We start from the raw sequence: 24,070 nt of genomic DNA, 5'->3' as shown, positions 1-24,070 counted from the left end.
TTGTTTCCTTTCCTCCTTCCCTTTCCTAGCGCTGCGTTCACGTACTCACGGGAATATTCACCACCTATTTTAACTCCAAAAGTTTATTTTATTAAAGACTCGTAACAACGTTGTTATAAGCGCACGTATAACATTTTCCTTGCTAATTTATTACTCCAAACCTGCCGAGTTAATTCTTTAACCTAAACGTTTTGTTTGGAAACGTGTTCGTTTTATCCAATTTAAGTACAAAGAAATTTGAACCAATTTCTTGTGTTGCAGAGAATAAAGGGAATTTGATCATTTTTCGTCGGGTTTATCCGAAGTTTATATGATATGCAGAAAGAAAATTTTAAACATTTTTGTAATAAAAAAAAAACTAAAAAAACTAAACATATAAAAAAATATAGATTGTACTCCTTCACAGACCCAAAGGTTAACGAAACAATAAATAGGCTTGAAACTTTTCTTTTTGATAAAGCTTATAGTCAGAGTGGCTCAGGTTATCCTAAGCTAGCTCTATAGTTATGCTGCTATAGGCTTAGACTTCCGGAGGACATAGGGACCACTATTTCATCACTCTGCTTCATTCTATCTCTATTCTCCCACACTGCAGAATCTGTTAATTCAATCTCTAACGTTTTGCTCTCTCTGTATTTTCTCATAGGTTCGCCTAATCTGTTCCTGTTTGGCTGTGACACCACCCTGGAGAGAAATATCAGCTGTGCTGCTGCCATCAACACCCTTGTTTATAGATGTTGGAGATTGGCCTGTTTTCCAGTGTAGTACTGTTTCTCTGACTATGACTAGCTGGATGTGCTCTCCTCATCCTCTGACATGGGAGCTGGCTCAGAGCTTGTCTGCTTGCCTGTGTGTTTCCTGGACAGGGCCGCATTTTACAGTTGCCTTTGTATCTCTGCTTCTGTCACCTTGAACCCCAGTCGGCCTCGGCAGACTGCTCACACTGAGCCTGGTTCTGCTGGAGGATTCTTACTGTTAAAAGGGAGTTTTTCCTCCCCACTGTCGCTACAAGCATGCTTAGTGTGAGAGATTGCATCCGAGTCAATGAGTCGATTCAATCAAGTGGTTTTCCTTAGATAGAAAACTTTGAATCAATTTGACTGTATGATCTGGTAAACTGTAAAGTGCCTTGAGATGAAATGTGTTGTGAAATCCCACTATATAAATAAACTGGATTGAATTAAAATTAAGTCTTTAATCTAAATGTTTTGTTTGGAAATGTGTTAGTTTGATCCAATTTAAGTACAAAGAAATTTTAACCAACTTCTTGGGTTACAGAGATTATAGAGAATTGATTATTTTTTCTTGGGTTTATTAGAAGTTTATATGATATGCAGAAAGAACATTTAAAAAACTTTTTCTAAATAAAAAAAAAAAACAAAAAAACAAAAAAAACATAAAAATATAGATTGTACTACTTTACAGACCCAAAGGTTAGCAAAACAAGAAATAGGAACAAAAAGAAATCGGAGAGGGTTATTTCCATCAAAATATTTATAATAATTTGTATATTTTTAATGATAGGCAATACACCGTTTTTAATCTTTGATAGATATTCTTGGGGTTGTTTGCATCTTATACTGTAATGTTAAACAAACTACTGTATTTCTATTTAGACTGGCCAAATAATTCAGTGAAAAATATCATTGTAACTTTATATGGTCATATTTAAACAATTTTAAAATATTGTAAATTGTGTAAATGTTTTTCAGTTTAAGAGGTTTAATAGTCACAGGCTATACATTTCACACTATAAATATGAACATATATGTATATTTATATATAGATTTTCCTTGGCATCGGTATTGACTTTCAATGTTATGATTCTGAGATTCAAAATCCTCATTTTGATTTTTAAAGTATTATTTAAGATCACAAGATAAAAGTCACAAGTAAGACTTTATTTCTTATAATTATTATTTGGAATCTCCTGATTTCAACTCTTAAACTCATAATAGAATAGATTTAAATATATGTCTTTGAAAGTTGAAATTGCGACTTTGTATCTCACTTATATTAATTGAAAATTTGACATAAATACTTTAAATCTAATGGTTATGACATGCAATGTGCCTTTTTTTTTGCTTTCAAATGGTAGCATTTGGCTCCCACAGTTTATATTTACTATGATTTTCTGTTTGAATTTCATCATTTTGAACTGAGTAAAGCAAATCCAAACAAACTATAAAAGATGAGAAGAAAACAGTTCTTAATCTTTAAAAACATCTTACAAGCATCTTGAGCCAGCTCAGCAAAAGCTGTAAGAAAATCAGAACTGAAAGTAAATTTCAAGGAATGTATTAAATTCACTTTTAATTTTAATACATTTAAGCACATTTCAATGAAAATAAACCTTTAAATCTTTCAATGAAAATAATTGTTATGTTTAAAGTTTGAAAGCAGGATAATAAAACTAATGGGAGGATAGATGTCTGTAGGAATTTCAGAGATGGGATGTGGTTTTGGTTTTATAAGACCGTGAGCAACCAACCTGGTAGAAGATAAAATCCAAAGAGAAACAGGTTGAAGTAAAAGTCACATATGTGTGGTTTGATTTTGAGCACCTGTGCCGCTTATTCTTAAACAGCTTAAACTCTCCATAATATCTTCTACGGTTCAGTTCATTAGACAATGATTATAACTCATACGAAATATAAAAAACAAACAAAATGAAACTAAAAAAAGCAATAGATTTCACATTACTCTATGAATAGCAGGAATTTAATTCCACAAACCCACTTGGGAATGTGTGTTCCTATTTCCGAGTGTATCCAAACGCAACATCGAGAAATAGTGTGACGAATAGGAAGTGGCAGGATGAGTTTCCGCACGAGCCCAGTCCAAACAACGTCCCTGCCATGGCAACGGTGCAGGTCTGTGTCCTGTTTCTACTTCTTTCTGTGAGTTTGGCAGAAGATGTGAAACTAAAATACAAACCAGCTACAAAACCAGTTCGGCTTTTCACCGAGGAGGAACTCCAGAGATATGACGGCAGGGAGGTAAACTTTTTTTTGCTACTTGTTTATGATCGCAATGTTCATTGGATGAGGAGTCACCTTCTTTCCATTGCTTTACGGCCCTTTTTCAGGAGGGCCAGCCTATTTACATGGCAATAAAAGGTGTCGTGTTTGATGTCTCCAAAGGGAAAGGTATTTAAATCGATCACATATATATATATATATATATATATATATATATATATATATATATATATATATATATATATATGTGTATGCATGTATGTATATATATATATATATATATATATATATATATATATATATATATATATATATATATATATATATATATATATATATATATATGTATGCATGTATGTATATATATATGTATGCATGTATGTATATATATGTCTGTATGTATTTAACTCGGATCAGTTCCCTGTCAGTTTATTTTCTACTTTGATCACACATAATGCTTTTGCTTTTTTAAATCTTTTCTCTTTTGCAGAGTTTTATGGTAAAGATGCTCCATATAACGCCCTGGTTGGGAAGGACTGCAGTCGAGCCGTGGCAAAGATGTCTCTGAAGCCAGCAGACCTGACATCAGATACTGTGAGTTAAAAAGCACCCGAGGTGCCTGATTTCCCCTCACACACCCACTCCATTGTCCTGACTGTTTTCATGCTGCCTGCTCCCATAAGTTGGATATATAATCCTTCTTTTATCTAGAACGGTGATTTGCATTCTTTAAGTTAATTAAGTGCATTAAAGTTGTGCAAAATCATTTGAATGCATCACGCTAAATTGGATTTTTGCACAGTAGGGCCTTTCATTTTCATAAAAGTAATGACCACAAAAGCAGAACATTTTGGGCCTGACTAAAACTCATTAAACACAGCATCCATAACTGCTTTCACATGATCATTTGCCCCCTTAGAGACATATATTTTTGGCACTCTTCAGTGTTTAAAATCATCAGATGATTGTTGATACGAAAAAAGACTCAGTAATTATAAACATTTTTCACATGAGGATACTATTTATTAAAGGGAAATACAATATCTAGGAATGTTTTAGAGGGTTTTAGTAAATGCAGGATAGGTTTTTGTGCTCTTTTAGTGGGTTTAAACCTAAAACTCTCACATGAATGCTATTTCTGCACATTTGTTGAATCTGGAACATTTAATGAGTTATTAAAGGCATGAAAATTTTTTAATGTTTCTATTTTTTATGATTTTTAATATCTTTTGGTTTTCCTCCTATCAACGCCACCATATACATGTTTGGCTCCAGGGTTTCTTTGTTTTTGTGGCTATGAATGTTCTCTTGTCCAGAGTTATTTTCTGCTAGCTTTTTGTTTTAAAGAAAAATACTTTCTTCTGCTAGTTGAAGAGCTGGAGTGAGAAAGTTGGTACCTAGTTAGAGCTGTTGTATGTTCAGGTTCAAGTTCATCAATAATATAGAATATTTAACATATTCAAAATAGAAATTCAACAGACATATCGAATTCAGATGACTTTATAACAGCAGCGTTTCACTGGGTTTCTCTGGCATATAGGGTTAAAGAATATAAATACATGGAACAAAACCAAAAATTTAATACCTCTGTGATTTTAAAAATAAAATAATTTAAAAAAAAATTATTTATTTTTACTTTGTTTGTTTTGGAATACAAAATTTGAATTTTTCCTTCACATACATTTCCTGAAACTTTTGGTTTTCTTTGTTGGACATAAGTTAACATAACTTAAGAAAATTTTTTCCTGCTGTCACCAGACCATCATCATTCTGTGAATCATCAGATCCAGATTTCTCAGAAACCTGCTGACTGTTGTGTTTCATTTAATCATTAACAATCAAATGCTACTTTGCATGTTTTGTTTTCATGAGACATTGTAAAGCAAAAGTTAGCAGAAGGAGATGGTGACTGTATTGGACAGACTTTTTTTGGGTGGAACCCGATTCACCCAGGAAGTAAGGTCTCTAGAATCCCCTTCAAATTTGAATAATAAAAATTATATTCATTTATCTGTACACCAATTCAGACTAAAGAGGCAGATTTTGTTTCTTTTCTCCTCTTTTTGAAATAGGTTAGTCAGAACCGACAGGATTTCAACAGCATCACTTTCATTTAATCAGATTCTCATTTGGTTTTAAGTCTGGACTTTGACTTTTAACAGATGAATTTACTTTGGTCTGAATTTTGGCTCTAGGGATTTAGGGACGTCCTTCTTAAAGGTGAGCTTCAGATACATACTTCATCAAAAAGTCTTTGCAGATCATGATGCTGCCACCACCGTGTCTTACAATGAGGTTAGATATGGTATCAAAATGCCCAGCACTCTCTGAATTTTATTAGTTAAAAGAGAAAACTTAAACCCGCACGCTTTTTTTGATTAAAATTCCAATATTTACCTTACTAAAAGAGAAACAACAGCCACCCGCCTTGTTGACATGACAGATTACATGTAGCAAGGAGTTCAGTAGATAAAGCACAGTCTGTTCAGCAACTCCAAGATAAAGCCAAAGTTTAAACTAATCAATACAATAATGTGTCTCTTTTTTTTCACCATCCACTCCCCTCCAGGCTCCTGGCCACGTGCTCCAAATCAAACACTCTCTTGCTTTGTCTTACAGAGGTGTCTGTTCCCAGGATCCCCCCCCATAGATTTACAACCCTCAGCGTATCAGCTAGAGCAGGGATCTCCAAAGTCGCTCCTCAAGGGCCGCTGTCCTGCAGGTTTAAGAGGTTTCCCTGCTCCAGCAAAGGTGATTTAAAATTATAGTTGATTAACAGGCTTTTGCTGAACTGCAATCTTCAGAATCAGCTGTGCTAAAGCAGAGAAACCTCTAAAACCTGCAAGACAGCGATCCTCGAGGACCGACTTTGGGGATGCCTGATCTAGAGGATGCCTGGTCTTCTTTATCTAAAAGCAGATAACATCCCCAGGTTGAATATCTAAGTCCCTATTTTTCCAAAATTTTAAATCTGACACTTAAGGATTATTCTGTGTTTGTAGGTCGCAAAAATAGCACTAAAATACAAAAATTTTGAGGAGTGGTTGCTTAGTGGTTAAGGCATAGAGCTTGGAATCCTGAGGTTGTGAGTTCGAGCCCCTCTCCCACAGACTGCCACTCTGGAGGATAGGTTAAATGCAGAGGTACATTTCTCCAATGTGAGACTTATTAATGGTTCCATTATTATAAAAGGTTTTCTTTTATCTTGTCCTTTACAGACTGGCCTCACTGAGGAGCAGCTAAAGAGTCTGGATAGTATATTTGAGGAAACGTACAAAGCCAAGTATCCTATTGTGGGTTACACTGCAGCACGTCTCCTGAACAAGGATGGAAGCCCCAACGAAGACTTCAAACCAGAAGACCAGCCCCATTTTCAAATCAAAGATGAGTTCTAGGTTCAATTTAGGGTTTTCTACTCTACATCTAATAATGATGTAAAAGTGAGAAACATATTTTCAGGAGAAAATAAAAATAAATTATTCTTTAAAGATCCTTTGAATTTCTTTATCCTCAATTTCTTATGTGTGGTGAAAGCTGGAGCTGTTTATAGAAACTGGTCATTTTACTCCTGTTTTTATTTGTTTCATAACCAACGTTTAACTGCACAAAATGGAGCTGGCTGCACTGGTAATGTCATTTAGCTCACATATATAGACATTGTTATGTACATTTTATATGTAATTTTACAATATTTCACAGTTACTTGTACAAAAGATGTGACACCAAACACACACACATATATATATATATTTATGGTCTTCAGGAGCGGACTCTGCACTCTAAAAGACCTCAGTTTCCTCTGGAGGAAGAGTCTGCTCTGACCCATTTTGTGGAGGGTCTCAGTGCTGTGGGTCCAGTCCAGCTTTTTGTTCAGGTATTTATAAGATTCCACTATCTCAATGTCAAGTTCCTGGATGTTCACCAGTGTCTGTGGGGTGGATCTACTTCTGTGAAAGTCCTCCACTAGCTCCTTGGTTTTCTCTGGTATTCAAAAACAATAAAAAATAACATCGATCCACCTTTCCAGATGGAGCAATCTTAAAAAGCACAAGTGAAAATCTGATCCCCTAATTGTAGTTTCCATTAGTTGAAAAGTGTTTATTTTAGATTATCTTGTGGACCTGTATAATATTATGGATACTGGAGCTTGACTGGGATAGTTGAACGGCTCAAAGTGGATGTCGTAAAAATATCCACATTTTTAAATCCAAAACTTGACTGATATGATATAGTTTAACCTACTGACCCCAACTGAAAGACTATTCATAAGCTCAGGAAATGTTTTATTTTGGGTGTTTTAGCTGATTCGGGTTCAACATCGTAAGATTCAAATGTTGACATTTTTCTCGTTCCAATTCCCTGGGTCACCTAATGTGGGATTTTCATTAAGTGTCTGTAAGCCATAATCATAAATCAATCTTACAAAGAATAAAGGATTGAAATATCTTTATGTGTAGTGACTTAATTTAGTACATGAGTTTCCCTTCCAACTTACCGTAAGTCACAGAAATTATTACACTTTTTCCCAATATTCAGATTCCTTTACATGTACCCATAGAGTTTGATAAGCTGATCTTGAGGGTCATGTGTGCTTTCAAACCAAGCAGCTGGGATTTCAGAAACAAAGAGGAGTGGCTTACAACTCTCAGCCTTTATTTCTCAGATCAGTCCAGTCCTTTTGCTCTCACAGACACCTGCAGTTAATTTAAATCCATTTCAGATGACTACATCAAGGCATCAATGTGTACTAGAGGTGAGTATTGGCATGAGCGTTGCGATTCGTTACATGCCACGATACTTGGGTCACGATACGATATTATCACGATATCGCAGTATCACTATATATTGCCATATTTTCCCCAGCTATCAAAATCAAATGATGAGATAAAACAGCAAGTGCTGTATATTTTCATCAGAAAATATTGATTAGGTATTATTATACATGTTGTTTGGGGTTTTCTTCCACTGTGACTGCCTCAAATACAGATGTGGTGCTGCACGCACACTTAAAGGGCTCCACAGCGCTTTCTGCCAGAGTGGTGGTGCAGAGGTAGCCCATTTTCCCATCAATGTTTTATGTAACCATTTTTTTTTTGAAAATCGATACTAAGAAGTAAAAGATCAATATTATATTGGGCAGCCGAATATCACGATATATCGCCAAAACGATTATTTCCCACATCCCTAATGTGTACCTTGTCCCTTGTGGAGACCTCCAGTTGATTCCAAAGTCTTAAGTGTGGATACAAATATTGATTTAGAAGAGTCTGAATATTCACAAACTCACATACTGTGATCCTTACAAGCAAAAGGCAAGATGTTTTTTTATGTGGTCCTGTTTTACTTTTAATATAATGTTATAAAATATATTATCTTTTTTTATTGTAACAACAGTAAGCATGTAGATTTTTAAATTAAAAAAATCTAACAAAAAAAACATGAAGCGGGAAATGGATATAGTGTCCAAATATGTTATGGGTCCACCCTGTGGTCAGTCTCTGCCAGCAACATCCTACTATTCCATATATAGTGAGTACAGAAAGTATTCACACCCCTTTAAATTTTTCACTCATTTTTTCATTTCAGCCGTTTGCTAAAATCAAACCATCCATCTTCTGTTACGCTTTTCCCAAGCAGGGTCGTGAGGGGTGCTGGTGCATATCTCCAGCTGTCAATGGGCGAGAGGCGGGGTAAACCCTGGACAGGTCGCCAGTCCATCACAGGGCATTTGCTAAAATCAATAAAGTAAATTTTATTTCTCATTGATGTACACTCAGCACCCCATCTTGACAGAGAAAAACAAAATATGTGTTCATTTTTTCAAATTTATTAAAAAAAAGAAAAACTGAAATATGAAATGGTCATACCATAAGTATTCAGACCCTTTGGTCAGTATTGAGTAGAAGCATCCTTTTGAGCTAGTACAGCCATGAGTCTTCTTGGAAATTATGCAACAAAAAGGACTGATGACAGCGCTTACCAGCTTAAACCGTGCCATCAGACCAGCGAAGCGGAACCACAGCTCCCCCGCGGGTACAGCTGATGCTGACTTCCTGAATTACCTAAAGAACTTCTTTGGAAGGTTTGAGTCACTAACCCTTCTAAAAGCTGTACAAAACAAAATTTCGTTTTGTATACTCTGTTTATACAAAATTACAATAATAGTAGTCTAACATGATTTCACACCTGGATATGGGGATCCTCTGCCATTTTTCCTTGCAGATCCTCTCCAGTTATGTCTGATTGATGAGCGTCAGTGGACAACCATTTTCAGATCTCTTCAGAGATGCTCAGTTGGGTTTAGGTCAGGGCTCTGGCTGGGCCAGTCAAGAAAGGTCACAGAGTTGTTCCCAAGCCATTTTGTTATTTTAGCTGTTCGCTTAGGGTCATTGTCTTGTTGGAAGGTGAACCTTCGGCCCAGTCTGTAGTCCTTTTCTTCCAGGATATCTCTGTACATGGCTGCAATAATCTTTCCTTCAATTGCAGTCGTGCTGTCCCTATAGCATGATGCTGCTGCCACTGCCATGTGTCTCACTGTTGGGATTATATTGGGCAGGTGATGAGCAGTGCCTGGTTTTCTCCAAAGATACCGCTTAGAATGAACACCTCCTCCCACGATTGCTCACTTTGACTTGACAGCCAGGTCTAGGACGAGTTTTGGTCATCCCAAACTTCTTCCATTTAAGGATTCTGGAGGCCACTGTGCTCTTAGGGAACCTTAAATGGTGCAGAAATTTTTTTGTAACCTTGCTGCAATTCTGTCTCTGAGCTCTTTGGGCGGTTACTTCAACCTTATGATTCTTGCTTGTTCTTGCATACACTGAGCTGTAAGGTCTTATATAGACAGGTGTGTGCCTTTCCTAATCAGATCCATTCAGTCTAATTGAACACAGCTGGACTCCAATGAAGGAGTAGAAATATCTAACGGAGGATTAGAAGAAATGGACAGTATGTGAGTTGAATATGAGTGTCACGGCAAAAGATCTGAATACTTATTACCATGTGATATTTCAGCTTTTCTTTTTAAATAAATTTGCAAAAATTTCTACTTTTCTGTTTTTTTCTTTTAAAGGAGGGGTCTTAAAAAATAAAATAAACTTTTTTGATTTTAGCAAATACTGAAATGAAACAATGAGTGAAAAATTGAAATGGGTCTGAATACTTTCTATGCCCGCTGTATCAAAATCATCGTTCGTGCTGTATTTTTTCTTGTGATCGACTGAAACAAGTTATGTAATTGGTTGCAAATCAAAGCTTGTAAAAAAAATCGAGTCACGTCAAGTGAGTCTCAAAAACCCACACACAAATGTAGTATGTTCAAAGACCACTGGTAGTTTATAAATGAAGATATAATTGTGTATACATAACACATACTTTTGTGAATCTTGTAAATACGTACATTTCATGTGCTTGTTTGAATAATTAAGAGCATGTGTGATGAAATCTCGTCCTGTGTGTGTGGATCATGTAATGTGAGTTTGTGAGTATTGAGACTCTTCAAGCTTTGTAGATCAGAAAGAAATGTATTTCAAATGTCATGAATACATATTCAGGCAAGCTGATAAGTGTCAATATGACCACTTAAAATGTGTCAAAATTTCTTGGCATGTTAACTTAATTTGTACCAGTACAATTTTGTTTATTGACTTTCCGAAATTCAGTTTTTGCAGGCAAAAATGTGAATGTGAATTTAAATGTAATTTAGAAAATCCATTGTCAGAGTTCCAAATAGGAATGGGATTTTGATCAGGAAGAATCCTAACATAGTTATTTACAAATGGAAAAACAGAGAGGAGAGTGCTCTTAATAAATGTCAAAACGGCCTGCCATGCCAGACTTCATATAGGCTAATGCGTTAACTCCAGCAGCAATCTTCTCTCACACCATCTCCATCTCCTTTTTCAGCTCTAGCACCGTTGCTCTGTGTTTTCAAACACATTCTCCTTTTTTTTCAAAAGTTCTTCATTATGATCTCTAAATCCAGTGGTGTGAAATAAGCACTTCATGTTGCCTGTTGACATAGTGGCTCGTTGAATAGGTGCTCTGCTGATAATGGATTTTTATACTCGTTATGCACATGCTCAACTCTGAGTGGATTAACAAAAATTCACAGCAACCTTTGTGAAACTAAAAAACTCAGTTTCCCACCTCAAGCTAGATTAATTTAAAGTTGAGAGTTTGAGTCTGTTTGTTAAGTCTACTTTGTGAAACCTGCATTTGATTGAGACTATGAGCGATGCATGGCACAGTTGCTGTGTTTTTTTTTTCTTTAGTATAATACTTTTGTACTTTTTAAGTCCAGTGCTGAAGCTGCCAATAGTCACTGCTGCCAACCTCTGGTTTAGGAGAGAACTGCTTTTTCCGCCAAATAATTTTAAAGAATCCTTTGAGACATTCTATCATCCGGATTATGATGTAGATTATCACCAAACTTTGTTGTTCCTTGGACTGCGGCGCACCTTTGGTAAAGATGCAATTAAAATATGTTCATATCTTTTAAAGTTATCCTGTACACAAACTGAAAGTCAAACAAACACAGAAAGTTGACTAAAAACATGACCTCCTCAGCGGAGGTAAACATTTGATCACAACTAAACTCTTTAAACCTGTAGCTTTAGAACAAACAAAACCCGTCTATTTATTGTTGGACAAAAGTTTTCTTTTAACAAAATAATATATAAAAGTCAAACTGTCAGTAAGATCCTTAGGTTTTTGGTAATGATTTTTGGTCAGTTTATTTTTCGGCCATTTATGTGAGCCAATTATATTTATTTTCTGTGTTTGTTATTGTTGGGAGTTTTCCAGTTTACTGTAGATATTTTTGTAATGGTTGAGGTCATGTTGGCTATGTGTAATAATTCTATGAATCAAACTGAGTCTAAATTAAATGTGTAACTCAAGAAGCACACATTTGAAGCTTTACAAAAGGAAAAAAAATATATATATATATATACCATATATATATATATATATATATATATATATATATATATATATATATATATATATATATATATATATATATATATATATATATATATATATATATATATATATATATATATATATATATATATATGTACATAGAAAAAAAATGGAAAATGCACATTGCATAAATGTAAGAATTTTTTGACAGGATTTATGACTCCAAAGACTAACACCAACTGAGAAGAGAGATCTATGGGAATGCTTATTTGTGTTCTGGGGGTGCAGGAGTCTCCTATCACTGAAGGATTCTGTAACCGCTTCACACGTGTGGTTCCCATTCTAGGACAGAGCTGGCCTTCATTCTAATAAGCTCATCTAACCACTCCATTTAAACCCCAGCTAAGCTAATGGTCTAACATGCAACACTATAAAAGATGGCTGATTCCATCAGTGGGGGAAACATGCAAAGGTAGTGCTGACGTGTAGACACCTGCAAAAGGTGCAAAAGCATTTTGGTCCTTTCTGCAAAGCATCTCTTGATTGCGACACACCGAGGGTAACACCATCATCATTCACAAGCAAAGCAAGACCCTCTTCTCATACAACACTCCCTGGTTCTCCTATTTTGAAATCTGTGGATTTATTAGGTTAGTGCTGCTAATTTATCAACTTTATTGGGAAGAAATCTTACATTTCACCATTGTGGTGGATGAAATGACAAGTCTGTACCTTCGAAGTTGTGATAGCTTCTCTCAGCTGAGTTAGCCAGAGTTAGGAGCTGATCTCTTTTGCAAACAATAAAGAGGCGTGGTCGCTTGCATTGTCTCCCAACAAAAATGGCTAATAAAACGAACAAAGAAACAACCGTCTACAACTTCTTTGGGAAATTTTAAGAAAGAGCAGGTATCACTGACACAGTAGGCAACCCAGCACTACATCAGTGCTCCCCAAAGACAGACATCAGAGGAAAGAAACTGGGATACACAAAACTGGACCCAGCATGAACCCCTTCACAAAAAACAACAGAACATTTGATTCCTATGGGCAGGGGTAGGCAGTGCTGGTTCTCAAAGGCCATTGTCCTGCAGCTTTTGCATGCATCCTTGCTCCAATACACCTAAAATAAAAGGCCAAATTAACTTCTTGGTGGCTTGTAAGTTTATCAGAGGGCTGGCCATTGACCATTCATTTGTTTTAGGTGTTTTGTTTAAGGGATGCATGTAGGACCTGCAGGACAGTGGCACTTTAGGACCGAGGTTGCCTACCCCTGTTGTAGGGTATCGTTTAAGTCAAAGTTGTACTTGTTCCTAACTTACTCAAAACAACCAAATATGCAGAATCACCTGTTAATCTCTGAGTCTTAGCATTGTGAGATCTAATACCTCAATCCAACACCTCATGGCTTTCAAAACTTTAACGGTTATATTTAAACAACTATCGTCTCAAACCCTTTGGAAAGGAAACGTAGTTCATATAGTGGCTTTTATTTGAAGTAAACATGAATAGGTTTCTCTTTTTTTATGAGTGTGTACACAGCAGCACGATCCAACTCATCTAAAACCCAACTTAAGGAGTGGCAGTATTCAAGCAGGTATATCTGCAACATAGGAGGTGTTTATTACATCTTTTGGTAAATTTATAGACCATGGGTTGACAATGTTGAAGGCATCTCCACATGGTGTAACAAATAGCCTATCTTGTTTTTATGCTGATGAAGTTTCTCTAACACAGGAGATGACTCATTTTATGTCCAAACAGGCTTCAGAAATAACAAATCCAGGAAGCTGTAGATTGGTGCTCTCTGATCAAAGGTCACAGATGCTTAAACAGGTGATCTTCATTGGGTGGGGCTATGAAGCTCGCCCCACCTTTCAGAGGTAAATCTGTCTTTTCCTCGTGGAGATTCTGTGGGTGTAAGTGTCTGCAGCCTAGGTCAGCCTGGGAAACATCTTTCCGAATTTTCATATCACAGCCAAGATGCCTAAGATGGTAGGACCTCTGTTGTTTTACATACATATTTCACTTCATGTCTTCTTCCTGGTTGTTAATAAAGGTATTACTTAGCTTATACATTCTGGTCATAATGTTCATTAAATAAGTTAGGATGAACTGTTTAAAAAAAAAAAAAAGATTGGTCATTTATTTATTTATGCTGATCGTTCTGTCTTTCAAGCAGAAAGTCTGATATGTACGAACAAGAGAATAATGATAAATGAGACCTAAGTTCAACTTAAAGATTCATGAATGAGTTCTCAAAGTAAATAATGATTGCATAAAATAATGATGCTATGGTTCCAGAGCTTCACTGCTAGGCTAAATGTAATAGAAATGCTCGATCAGGCTAAGGCAAAGGAAGCTGTAATGTGTCACAAGTCTAAATGTCTTCAGATAAAGGGGATCAGCTATTAAGTATGAAATAGGATGAGTATAGGAGTCAACTTTAATTAGAAACTGTATGCATAGACAAGGGAGTCAGTTTAGGTTTTTAATCTCGCATTGTATTTGTTCACTGCACATGTTTTATATTATTTTGTAGATAAATAAAACTTTAAAGGCAGGTTACTTTGTTCTTACCAACATAAATAAATATATATATATATATATATATATATATATATATATATATATATATATATATATATATATATATATATATATATATATATATATATATATATATATATATATATATATATATATATATATATATATATATATATATATATATATTTAGAAACTATATATATATATATATATATATATATATATATAGTTAGAAATGTTAGATAATTTATCTTATTGTAAGACTTTGTTTTACATGCTTGTTTCTAGATTAAAAAATCTCATGCTGCATAGACAGATTATTTAATTTTTAATTATCTTCTTGATTTTTCACCCCACCCTTTTCTGTAGAAAAGCCTTAATTTTGCCTTGAATGTGAGCTGTTCATTGGGGTAGTTTGAAGAAACTCCCTCTGTGTAGGTTTGTTTATGTCGTTAGTGCTCTATTGAGCTTCCCTAAAGCTAAGGGTCTGAACAGCTTCTGATATGAGTTCCTTTTTTTGGGGCTACTGACTGTAGAATAAACCTTAAAAATTTTCTCTTAGTCTATAATTCACTTAATGGCTTGGCAATAAAACACATTACATAATTTTCAGTGGATCAACCACCCAGACATTTTCAGTCTTCTGGATCATATCTGTTTTGCACCCAGAACCAGAAACAAAGAAAGACTTATTATTTATTTTTATTTTTTTTTTTACTTCTTATGCTCTATTAATCTGGAATAAACTCCCAGAAAACTGCAAAAAAAGTTGAAACCATTTATTCTTTTAAATCAAGGTTCAAAGCCTCATTGTCTAGAGTTTCCTGTTATTGCTCCATTTAAACTGTTAGCTGAGTTATTTTTGATTTTAGTCTGTGATCTAATTTTTCTTTAACTGATTTAATGTTGTTGCCATGTAGATTTGCTGGAATTTCCTTTTTCTTCTTTCACCAAGTTTTATTCATAAAAGCACATGTTACTGATTATGATATTTAAACTTGCCTTTCTTAATATAAAAAAAGAAAAAATATTAGTCACTTTGATTAACCCATCAAACAGTTCAAACGGTAAAATTGGTTAATTGCTTGTAAGCATTAATAATACAACTCTAGTTAAAAATAAATAACCAGGAAAATATTTAAGTTGGATATGAAGTACTAACTGAAAAGCTCAGAGTTTATTGTAAATACAATCTTCATAAACAGAATGCTTGACCTTTTTGTTGCTGCAGATTAACGTTTGCATCACTAGAATGGATGGAAAGGAAGAGATTGCCATTGAACCTAAGATTACAGGGGAGCAGCTGCTTTACAAGGTTTGAATGATTTTTGTGTACTCTTTTTGTTAAATTAAATATTCCCAATAAATACACCCACAGACTATAAGAGTGAATTTGCTTCTCAAATAATAATTTGCAACTAGAATTTTAAAATGTTAAATATATTGAAGCTGCACTTTTACTTGAGTCGGTTTTTAATATTGACTCAGTTACATCTAGAAATCTCATTTGTTACTGAGTAGAATTTTTATTAAGTAAAAATCCATCGGCTGGGTTAGAAATTGGATCCAAACATGGAGGAAGCATCTAGTGGCACATGCGGAAAAAAAACACCGGTTTCTGTTCTTATTATGCAGTGTAAACCTAGTTTGCATATAAAGATTGCACCTTCTTCATTTTAAAAGTTAACATTAAACTTACACAAACAGGTGGAGGAAAACAAAACATGTCTTAAAGTTAAGTGTAAAACTATGATCATCATCATTGAAATTAGAGTATAACTTGCAAACGTTTTAATTTATGCTATTACCAAAATCTAAGGCTATAAATAGCATTATTAGTGCTAACCAAGTGCACCCTAAATACTGTATGTCAAAGTCAATTGGCAGTTTTGTGTTATGATAATTGAACATTGAGTGTCAATGACCGTCCTGCCGTCCTTGAATGCTTTTGAGCTTTTTCAACTGCACTGGTCTGCTGTTTACAGCAACTCTAAAATTTGATAACCACTGCTGCTTAGATTTAAAAAGTATACATTTTGACACTATGGCCTTGTGTACATGCAAATTACAATATTTGACCAACAATTGTAAATAATGTTAGTTTTGTATGTGTGAGTCTAATTCATACAGGCTGAAGCTAAAAACAGAGATCAGGTATTTAGTTTGGAATTTGTTGTTTAAAACTAAAACTAATGTCTGATTGGTATTTGCTGTTTGTCAAAAAATGCAACTTATTAATTATTGAAAGCTCATCAAGGTAAGTGATGATGTCATAATGATGTTGTGTTAGGGTTAAGAAATTATTATTTATGTTAAACTATACATAAAAAAACATTTCAGACCTCAGACTGATGACTTTTGTTGTGCGTACTTAAATCTTGTCACATTAAGATAAGCGAGCACATGTATTTACATTAAGTGCAGCATCTGCAGTTAAATAAAAACATGTTCTGTAATAATGCAAGAGAAAAAAGGTGTAGTAGAGATAATTTTTCAATGTTAACCTTTTTGCTATTTGATGTATTTGACACCACCATTCAAATGCTTACCTGATATGTTGCAAATCATTATGACTACTTTATTGTAAAGGATTAAACTAAATAGTTTCTTTTTGACTAACTGAGCGTTAACTTTATTGCTAAGAAATCCCTCCCACTTACTTTCCATCATGTCAACCTTTTAACTTCCTTTTTGGGGAGTGCTTGTTATAACGTCTTCACGCTTTTCTCTCTGTATGTATTTATATCTCAGGCCGCCAAGACAATCGACCTGCGTGAGATCTGGTTCTTTGGACTTCAGTTTATTCATAGAAAAGGATCCACAAGGTGGCTAGGGCTTAAAAAGAAGGTGAGATTGTTTTTTTTTTCATGTATTGGTTAATAAATATATGTTTTATTAGTCTCTTAACACAAATATTAACCATAGATATTTAGAATCTTATTTAAACTGCATAATTGTATTTCTCCATATAGGCTGCAGTAATACTTTCACATTTTAAAATGTACTAAAATGAGGATTCTAACTAGAATTCTTCTTTTGATAATATTATTAAGAGAAGCAAACAGTTGGAGAGAAAATAAATACTTCCTTACGTTGGCACCAAAGTTGTAAAGCTTGACCAATGTTTACCCTTGTTTTGTTTCTTTTTTTTGTGTTTTTATTAAATTTAGGAAAAAAATATCTAACAGGGGGAAATCCTTTTGAAAGTAAAATAAGGAGTTACAGGTGTAAAATATACATTAAAACCCTTAAAAACACAACTTCAGAACAGACTTTTAACTCAGACCATCAGTACAGCTCCCATTCCAGGCGTGGCGGAGCCCATCGCAAACGCACCTAAGATCACCAAAAGAGGTGTCAAGTAACAAAGTACAAATACTTCGTTACTGTACTTAAGTACACTTTTTAGGCATCTATACTTTACTCCATTACTTATTTTTCTTCCTACTTCTGACTTCTACTTATTACATTTTAACACAAGTATCTGTACTTTCTATTCCTTACATTTTTTAAACTAAATGTTAATTGTTACTCTTGGCTTCGGTTTTATGTTTATAAATATTTATTTCACGTCATGTGCGCCATTTAATGCAGATCATTGGCGCCATCCACATCTAGTGAAAACTAGCGTAATTGGATGAGTCATATAACGCAAACCCTCATTGGTTAGCTATTCGTAAAATGTGTGCTAATTTGTGCCAGCAAAGGAAATCATCAGAAGCAAGCAGGTGTTCTTCAAACTGCAAACATGAATTGTCTATGCCATGCTACAATGTCGGATTCAGAAAAAGATGTGGAAATGTCTGAAAGGTCGGACACATTATATCGGGAGATGGAGACTCAGACAACAAGACCTCCCTCATCCTTGGTCCTATCTCAAAGAATTTTTTCAAAATAGTTGAAAAATTGAGCTTTCAATTCATATTGTGGCATCTGATTGTTTTTTTTTAGGTAACTTTATACTTTTATACTTTAAGTAGTTTTTGGAGCACATACTTTTTCACTTTTACTTGAGTAAAGAGGTCAAGTTGATACTTCAACTTTTACCAGAGTGTTTTTAAACTGCAGTATCTATACTTCTACTTAAGTAACTAATGTGTGTACTTTTGACACCACTGATCACCATCCATCCATCCATATTCATTTTCTAGCACGCCTATCCCAAGTGGGGTCCACTGATCACCAATCAGCTGTCATTTCTGTTGAGACTGGCCAATAGGCACAGGCCCCATGAAATATTTCTCACATAAGGAGAACAATACTGAATCGAGAGAAAAGACTTAGGTTTTAAGAGCGAGAAAAAGTTTTGAGAGAAAAATCTAATATTGAGAGAAAAGGTGTTAACTCTGATTGCAAAAAAAAAAGGAATATTTAAGCATAAAAAATTTTTTTTGAAAAAGCTTTTTCCCTTGGAAATAATTTTCCATATGTCAGTTTATCCTTATGTATTCTATGACAAAATATTTTCTCTCAAAATAATATAACTTGATTTTGAAATAATATATTGAATTTAAATATATCGATTTTACTTAAATTATTTCGCCTTTCAGATCCCTTTTTTTCTTGAATTTCATAAAGAGAAAATAACTCCATAATTGTATCTAAGGAATGTTACGCAAAGAATGACTATGACTTTTAAAGTTACTTATTGACCAAAAATCTGCACTGCTATGAATCTTGTTTCCTGCTGAGCCATGGTGAATCATGATTCTGCATCCAGCAATTAACTCTTGTGATAAGCCCATGCTTACACTCTACTCTAGATTAATTTTAAAGATTAACTAAACCCCAAACCAACTTTTTTCTTCCCAGATAAACTTAATGAAATGAGTTGCCCTCCATAAGTTGAAGTGTAGATAATGCAGTATCATTTTCGTATTGCTTTCAGACATTATAGCTTGGTTCAAAAGTGTGTCACAGTCCTGTGCTTATGTATACTGGTCTGATTTTACAGCGAGATAACAGACCCCTCAATCATCTCACAAAAACATTTCAAGGTAAAAATGTTACTTAGTGCTGCTTTAAGTCTATTTTTCTGGAACGTGGATGTACCAAGCAATGCTATTGCTCTTCTGGATGTATTATCAATGATAATCCCTGTTTTTTTTTTTTTCAGTTCAATTCATTCAGAAAAATAAATTAAAAGTCTCTATCTTACTAAGCCAAGCTGATTACGTCATTTACTTTAAAGGAATCGCTCCTCCTGGATGAGAAAGTAGTAAAGCTGAGCCCATTGCTCGTTTAGGAGAGAAACAGAACTACTGAATACTGACTGAAATTTAGAATAGAATAGAATAGAATAGATTTACTTTATTTATCCCAAGCTGGGAAATTGTAGTGAAGCAGCAGCTTTACACATAGTGACAGTCACAACACAATAAGATAAAGAAAAGAAAGAAGAAAGAAAAAGTAGTTTGTCCAGTTTGTCAATATGTGTTTAGGCTGTTTTGTTTTTTAAATTATTTCCTAGTTTGCCATTGTACACTTAATATTGAATCTGTTTTTTAATCTTCTGCAGGTAATCTCTCAAGATGTAAAGAAAGAGAGCCCCCTGCAATTTAAACTCAGAGTTCGGTTTTATCCACTGGATACAGAAAAGGAGCTGATCCAAAACATCACCAGGAAGCTTTTCTTCCTGCAGGTGAAGGAGGACATTCTCTCAGGAAATATCTGCTGCCCTCCAGATATTGCAGAGCTCTTGACCTCCTGTGCAGAAATGTATGAGCAGCACAACAAGTGAGGACATTCACAGATTTACTCAGTCTTGTTAATGCAATGTAACATCACCAATAATTAATTAGCAATTTTTCTTAAGGATAAAAAGTGTCATTATCCTGACATTTACATTTTAGAAGAAGAAGACAAATTATTCTTAATGACCATCTTTTTTTATCTAAAACAGAGAAGAGGCTGTGATCGAGTATCTAAAAATCGCACAAGGTCTGGAGATGTTTGGTGTTACTTACTTTGAGATTAAGGACAAGGCTGGCAGAGAGCTTTGGCTGGGAGTGGATCTACAAGGTATTAAAGTCTATCCAAAAGAAAACAGGTAAAACCTTTAGCTTGCTTACGGTGCATACTAGTGTGTAAGCTTTTTATTGTACCACTCAATGCACATATTAACAGTCGTTTGACGATTCTTAACATACTGTGTTGACATGCAACAAAGTTTTCCAGTAAGCATATGGATGTATTCAAACTTTAGTCACTCATTCTCAAATTGCATTTTTTTGTTGTTGCTATGGTGTGTATTTGATCAGTCATCTTAAAAAATGTGTTCTTTTAGGGTCACCCCTACAACTCGATTACGATGGAATGACATGAGAAACCTAAGTTACTCTAACAAGGAGTTTAACATCAAGCTCACGGACGAGAAATTTCCTGTAAGTGCATAACTGGTCCATTAAATGTACTTATGTAGTGCTTTATCAACTCAGAGGACCTTGATGCTCTTAACCATTTATTCAGGCATTCACACAGATAGTGCTTAACTACATTGTAGCCATAGATGCCCTGGGGCACACTGAAAGAAGTGAGGCTGCCATACAGTTAGCTGGCTTGGAGCTGGTCTGCCAGGCTGTTTCCTGGACTGAGCCTGGTTCTACTGGAGGATTCTTCTTGTTAAAAGGGAGTTTTTCCTCTCCACTGTCGCTACAAGTATGCTTAGTGTGAGTCAATGAGTCGATGCAATCAACTGGTTTTCCTTAGATAAAAAACTTTCTATCAATTTCACTGTATGATCTGTTGAACTGTAAAGTGCCTTGAGATGACGTGTTGTGAATTGGCACTATATAAATAAACTGAATTGAATCAAATTAATTCCTAGGCCACTGTTGATGTAATATAAAGCGTGACAATAAATACTGCGCCAATGATGTATTAAGTGGTAACAGATAAGAAGGGTCTTCAGATCTCTTTGTAGGTTATGTTTTTGTCCATGTCTTTGTTTATTGATGCTTTCATCATTACACCTCTTTTTATTTTGTTCTATTTTGCAGGATTTGAAATATACCCTACAGTACAGCCATGTAACCAAGAGCCTCCTAAACCTCTGTTTGGGAAACCACTCCTTGTGCATCCGTCACGAAACTAAGAGTGTGGATGTCCAGCAGCTCAGGGCTCAGGCAAGAGAACAGAGTCCATGGAAGAAACAAGCAAAGTCGGCGCTAAACTAATCTCACATTGAATCGGTTTCGAAAGACTAATTAGGTCATTAATTTTTATAAAGTTTTGCTCTCCTTACTCTTGGTCACAGGGATAAATGTAGAATTCAGAATTTAATTAAATAATCAAAGGGCCTGATCTGCAAAAGGTTGATGTGAAAACAAATGTGCAAACTGGATTGGATGTAAAAAGCTGATCTACTGGAAAGGTGTAAATCCAGTGACCTGAGTAAAATTAGCATCACAGTGGGCTCAACCTGTCTGCAAAAAGGATTGCAGTGAGACCTGGTGGTGAGCTGGGTATGATGGAAGGGGAGGACATTGCAGACCTAAGCGAGTAGTGAGGGTCTGCTGGGAACATCATGTTGCGCTCTTGGCCATGGATGTGTTCCACTGATGTACTGTTGAAGATGTGTGGTCTATAGGAGTACGGAGTCAGAAGCCATATACTAGGGGCTATCCAGTTTCTGTAAGTGGAGCAGGGGTTCAGTCTACATTACCGGCATTAAGTCTTGTTTCCGGTGCTGAACTGCCCTTTGTCACGGTCTTCATCTAACCTTTATGGACAGGATTTCTAGGTGCAGCCAAGGGCCATAGGAGGTCTGCTTTGGGGACCAGCTGATTTTGTCCCTTCTTTTGCTGAGAATGTGGTTCTGCTGACTCCCTCCTGCCAAGACCTATGGCATGCACTGGGTGGTTCACAGTTGAGTGTGAAAAGGCTGGGATGAGAATGAACTCCTCCAAGTCTGAGGCCATGGTTCTCGACGGGAAAAAGGTGACTTGTCACCTTCAGGTTGGAGAGTTCCTGCCTCAAGGGGAGGAGTTAAAGTATCTTAGGGCCATGTTCACAGGAGAGGGAAGAATACAGCAGGGGATCGATAGACTGATCTGTGCTGCGGTTGCCACCCCCACGACCCGGTCCCCGGAAAAAGCGGATAAAGAGGAAGACAACGTGACATGGAAAGACATGGAAACAGCTCACTGGACAATTTAATCTTTTTAAAAGTGCAGCCTTGAAAAATAGTAGAATTTACTCTAAATTTACAGTTTCAACTTTTTGTTTTTGTTTTGCTATCTGAGATTTATTAACCCAATCAAGCTGTGAGACAGATTTTAGTCAATGTATGTTTTCTTGATTTTGTGGTCCTTACTGTAATTTGGCTGGGACATGGAACATTAAACTAAACCAAAACATGTTCAGTTTTATGCAAACACATTTACGATATTAAATTCTATTCAAATCATTATTGACTAGAATTAAGTGAGGCAGTTATTTATTTTTAATTTTTACAGAGGACCAGGTTCATATGAATATCTTTTATCCCCCTCATGATGTAAATCATTTTAAAAAATGCTTTTTGTGACAGTTTTTTTTATCTTGGCGAAAGATTTACTTGATTATCTGAACAATTTGGACATGAGAAATAAGGATGTAATTTATCGTAACATATCCCGATAGATTAACAAATACGATATATTGTGTTTTTTAAATAATAATATAGCTCTAGAGAATCTAACAGGATCTTGTGGTCCTCGGTTAAGGCAGGTGCAAAGCAACTGAATAATAGGCTCTTGGGTGATGTGTTGCCAACTAGTGGATGGAGGTTTGGTAGTATTCCAAAAATAACACAATGAAATAGATGTTTGCCAAATTTTTTTTATGTTTAAGATCTATTTGGCTGTATATTAAATCAAACTAAAAAAACATGGTGATATGTTTTAAATTGGAGCACATATTATCTAATCAAAAAGATATATTGACAGGATACGTTTTTTCTTACATAGAAAATGTACCTTTCTATACATATTTACATTACAGGTTTTTGTTTTTTACTATTATGAAACGTATTTACTGTATTGAGGAAGACATAGAAATACAGTCTAAAGCATGCATATCTAGGCTTTAGTCTAATCTTTGATAAACAAAGTTGTGACATATTCTGCATGTCTGCAAGACTGTGATTGTAACTAAACTCTTAAAACCTGCTGCTGTCTCTGTCACCTGGAAACTGTTTACTTTTCATAGAATCTCAATAAAAAACTGTTAACTTTCTTTTTGTCTCATTTGAGTTTTACAGCAAAAAAAACTTCAAAGATAACAAAATACAGTTGGTTTGCAATCCAGCAAAACAAAAAAAGAAGTAGACTTATGGAATTCTTAGAAATAAAATTTAAAATACATAAGTTGCCTCTAAGAAACAAAACAACACTTAGTAACCATTTAGGGTTTCACAATCTAATCAAATTGAAAAGGAAAGAAGATAAATTAACTTTTAACAGACATGTTTTAGTATTTTAAGAGAGTCCCAGTAAAAGCTCGACATTAACTATGTCATTTAGATCTTAGAACATCCAGATGGAATCCCCTTGAAGGTGTAAATGCGGCAAGAAGTTTACAAAATAAAATGGATCAACTCCTGCCCTTGAGGTATGAAATTAGGTAAAGTTATTCCT

The 24,070-nt window shown here is 35.1% G+C and overlaps 2 protein-coding genes across 3 annotated transcripts; both read left to right on the top strand.

Annotated features, from left to right (window-relative positions):
• Positions 1-2,811: 2,811 nt before the first annotated feature.
• nenf (neudesin neurotrophic factor) lies at positions 2,812-7,197 on the top strand. Its single transcript, XM_038279499.1, has 4 exons — positions 2,812-2,999; positions 3,089-3,149; positions 3,472-3,575; positions 6,200-7,197. The coding sequence occupies exons 1-4, from the start codon at positions 2,859-2,861 to the stop codon at positions 6,374-6,376; spliced, it is 483 nt and encodes a 160-aa protein (XP_038135427.1). The 5' UTR covers positions 2,812-2,858; the 3' UTR covers positions 6,377-7,197.
• Positions 7,198-13,154: 5,957 nt separating this feature from the next.
• On the top strand, positions 13,155-22,513 carry LOC119779727 (moesin-like). Of its 2 annotated transcripts, none has more exons than XM_038279506.1 (7): positions 13,155-13,898; positions 15,685-15,768; positions 17,205-17,300; positions 20,095-20,189; positions 20,356-20,502; positions 20,740-20,836; positions 21,452-22,513. In XM_038279506.1, the coding sequence occupies exons 1-7, from the start codon at positions 13,887-13,889 to the stop codon at positions 21,626-21,628; spliced, it is 708 nt and encodes a 235-aa protein (XP_038135434.1). In that variant the 5' UTR covers positions 13,155-13,886; the 3' UTR covers positions 21,629-22,513. The 2 variants fall into 2 exon arrangements, with proteins under 2 accessions (XP_038135434.1, XP_038135433.1); XM_038279505.1 differs by having other exon boundaries at positions 19,972-20,189.
• The last annotated feature ends 1,557 nt before the right edge of the window (positions 22,514-24,070 follow it).

The sequence above is a fragment of the Cyprinodon tularosa genome, unplaced genomic scaffold (genome assembly GCF_016077235.1).
Source record: "Cyprinodon tularosa strain WSP-4 unplaced genomic scaffold, ASM1607723v1 ctg150, whole genome shotgun sequence".
Classification (NCBI taxonomy): Eukaryota; Metazoa; Chordata; class Actinopteri; order Cyprinodontiformes; family Cyprinodontidae; genus Cyprinodon; species Cyprinodon tularosa.
This window is presented reverse-complemented; position numbering and strand designations above follow the sequence as displayed.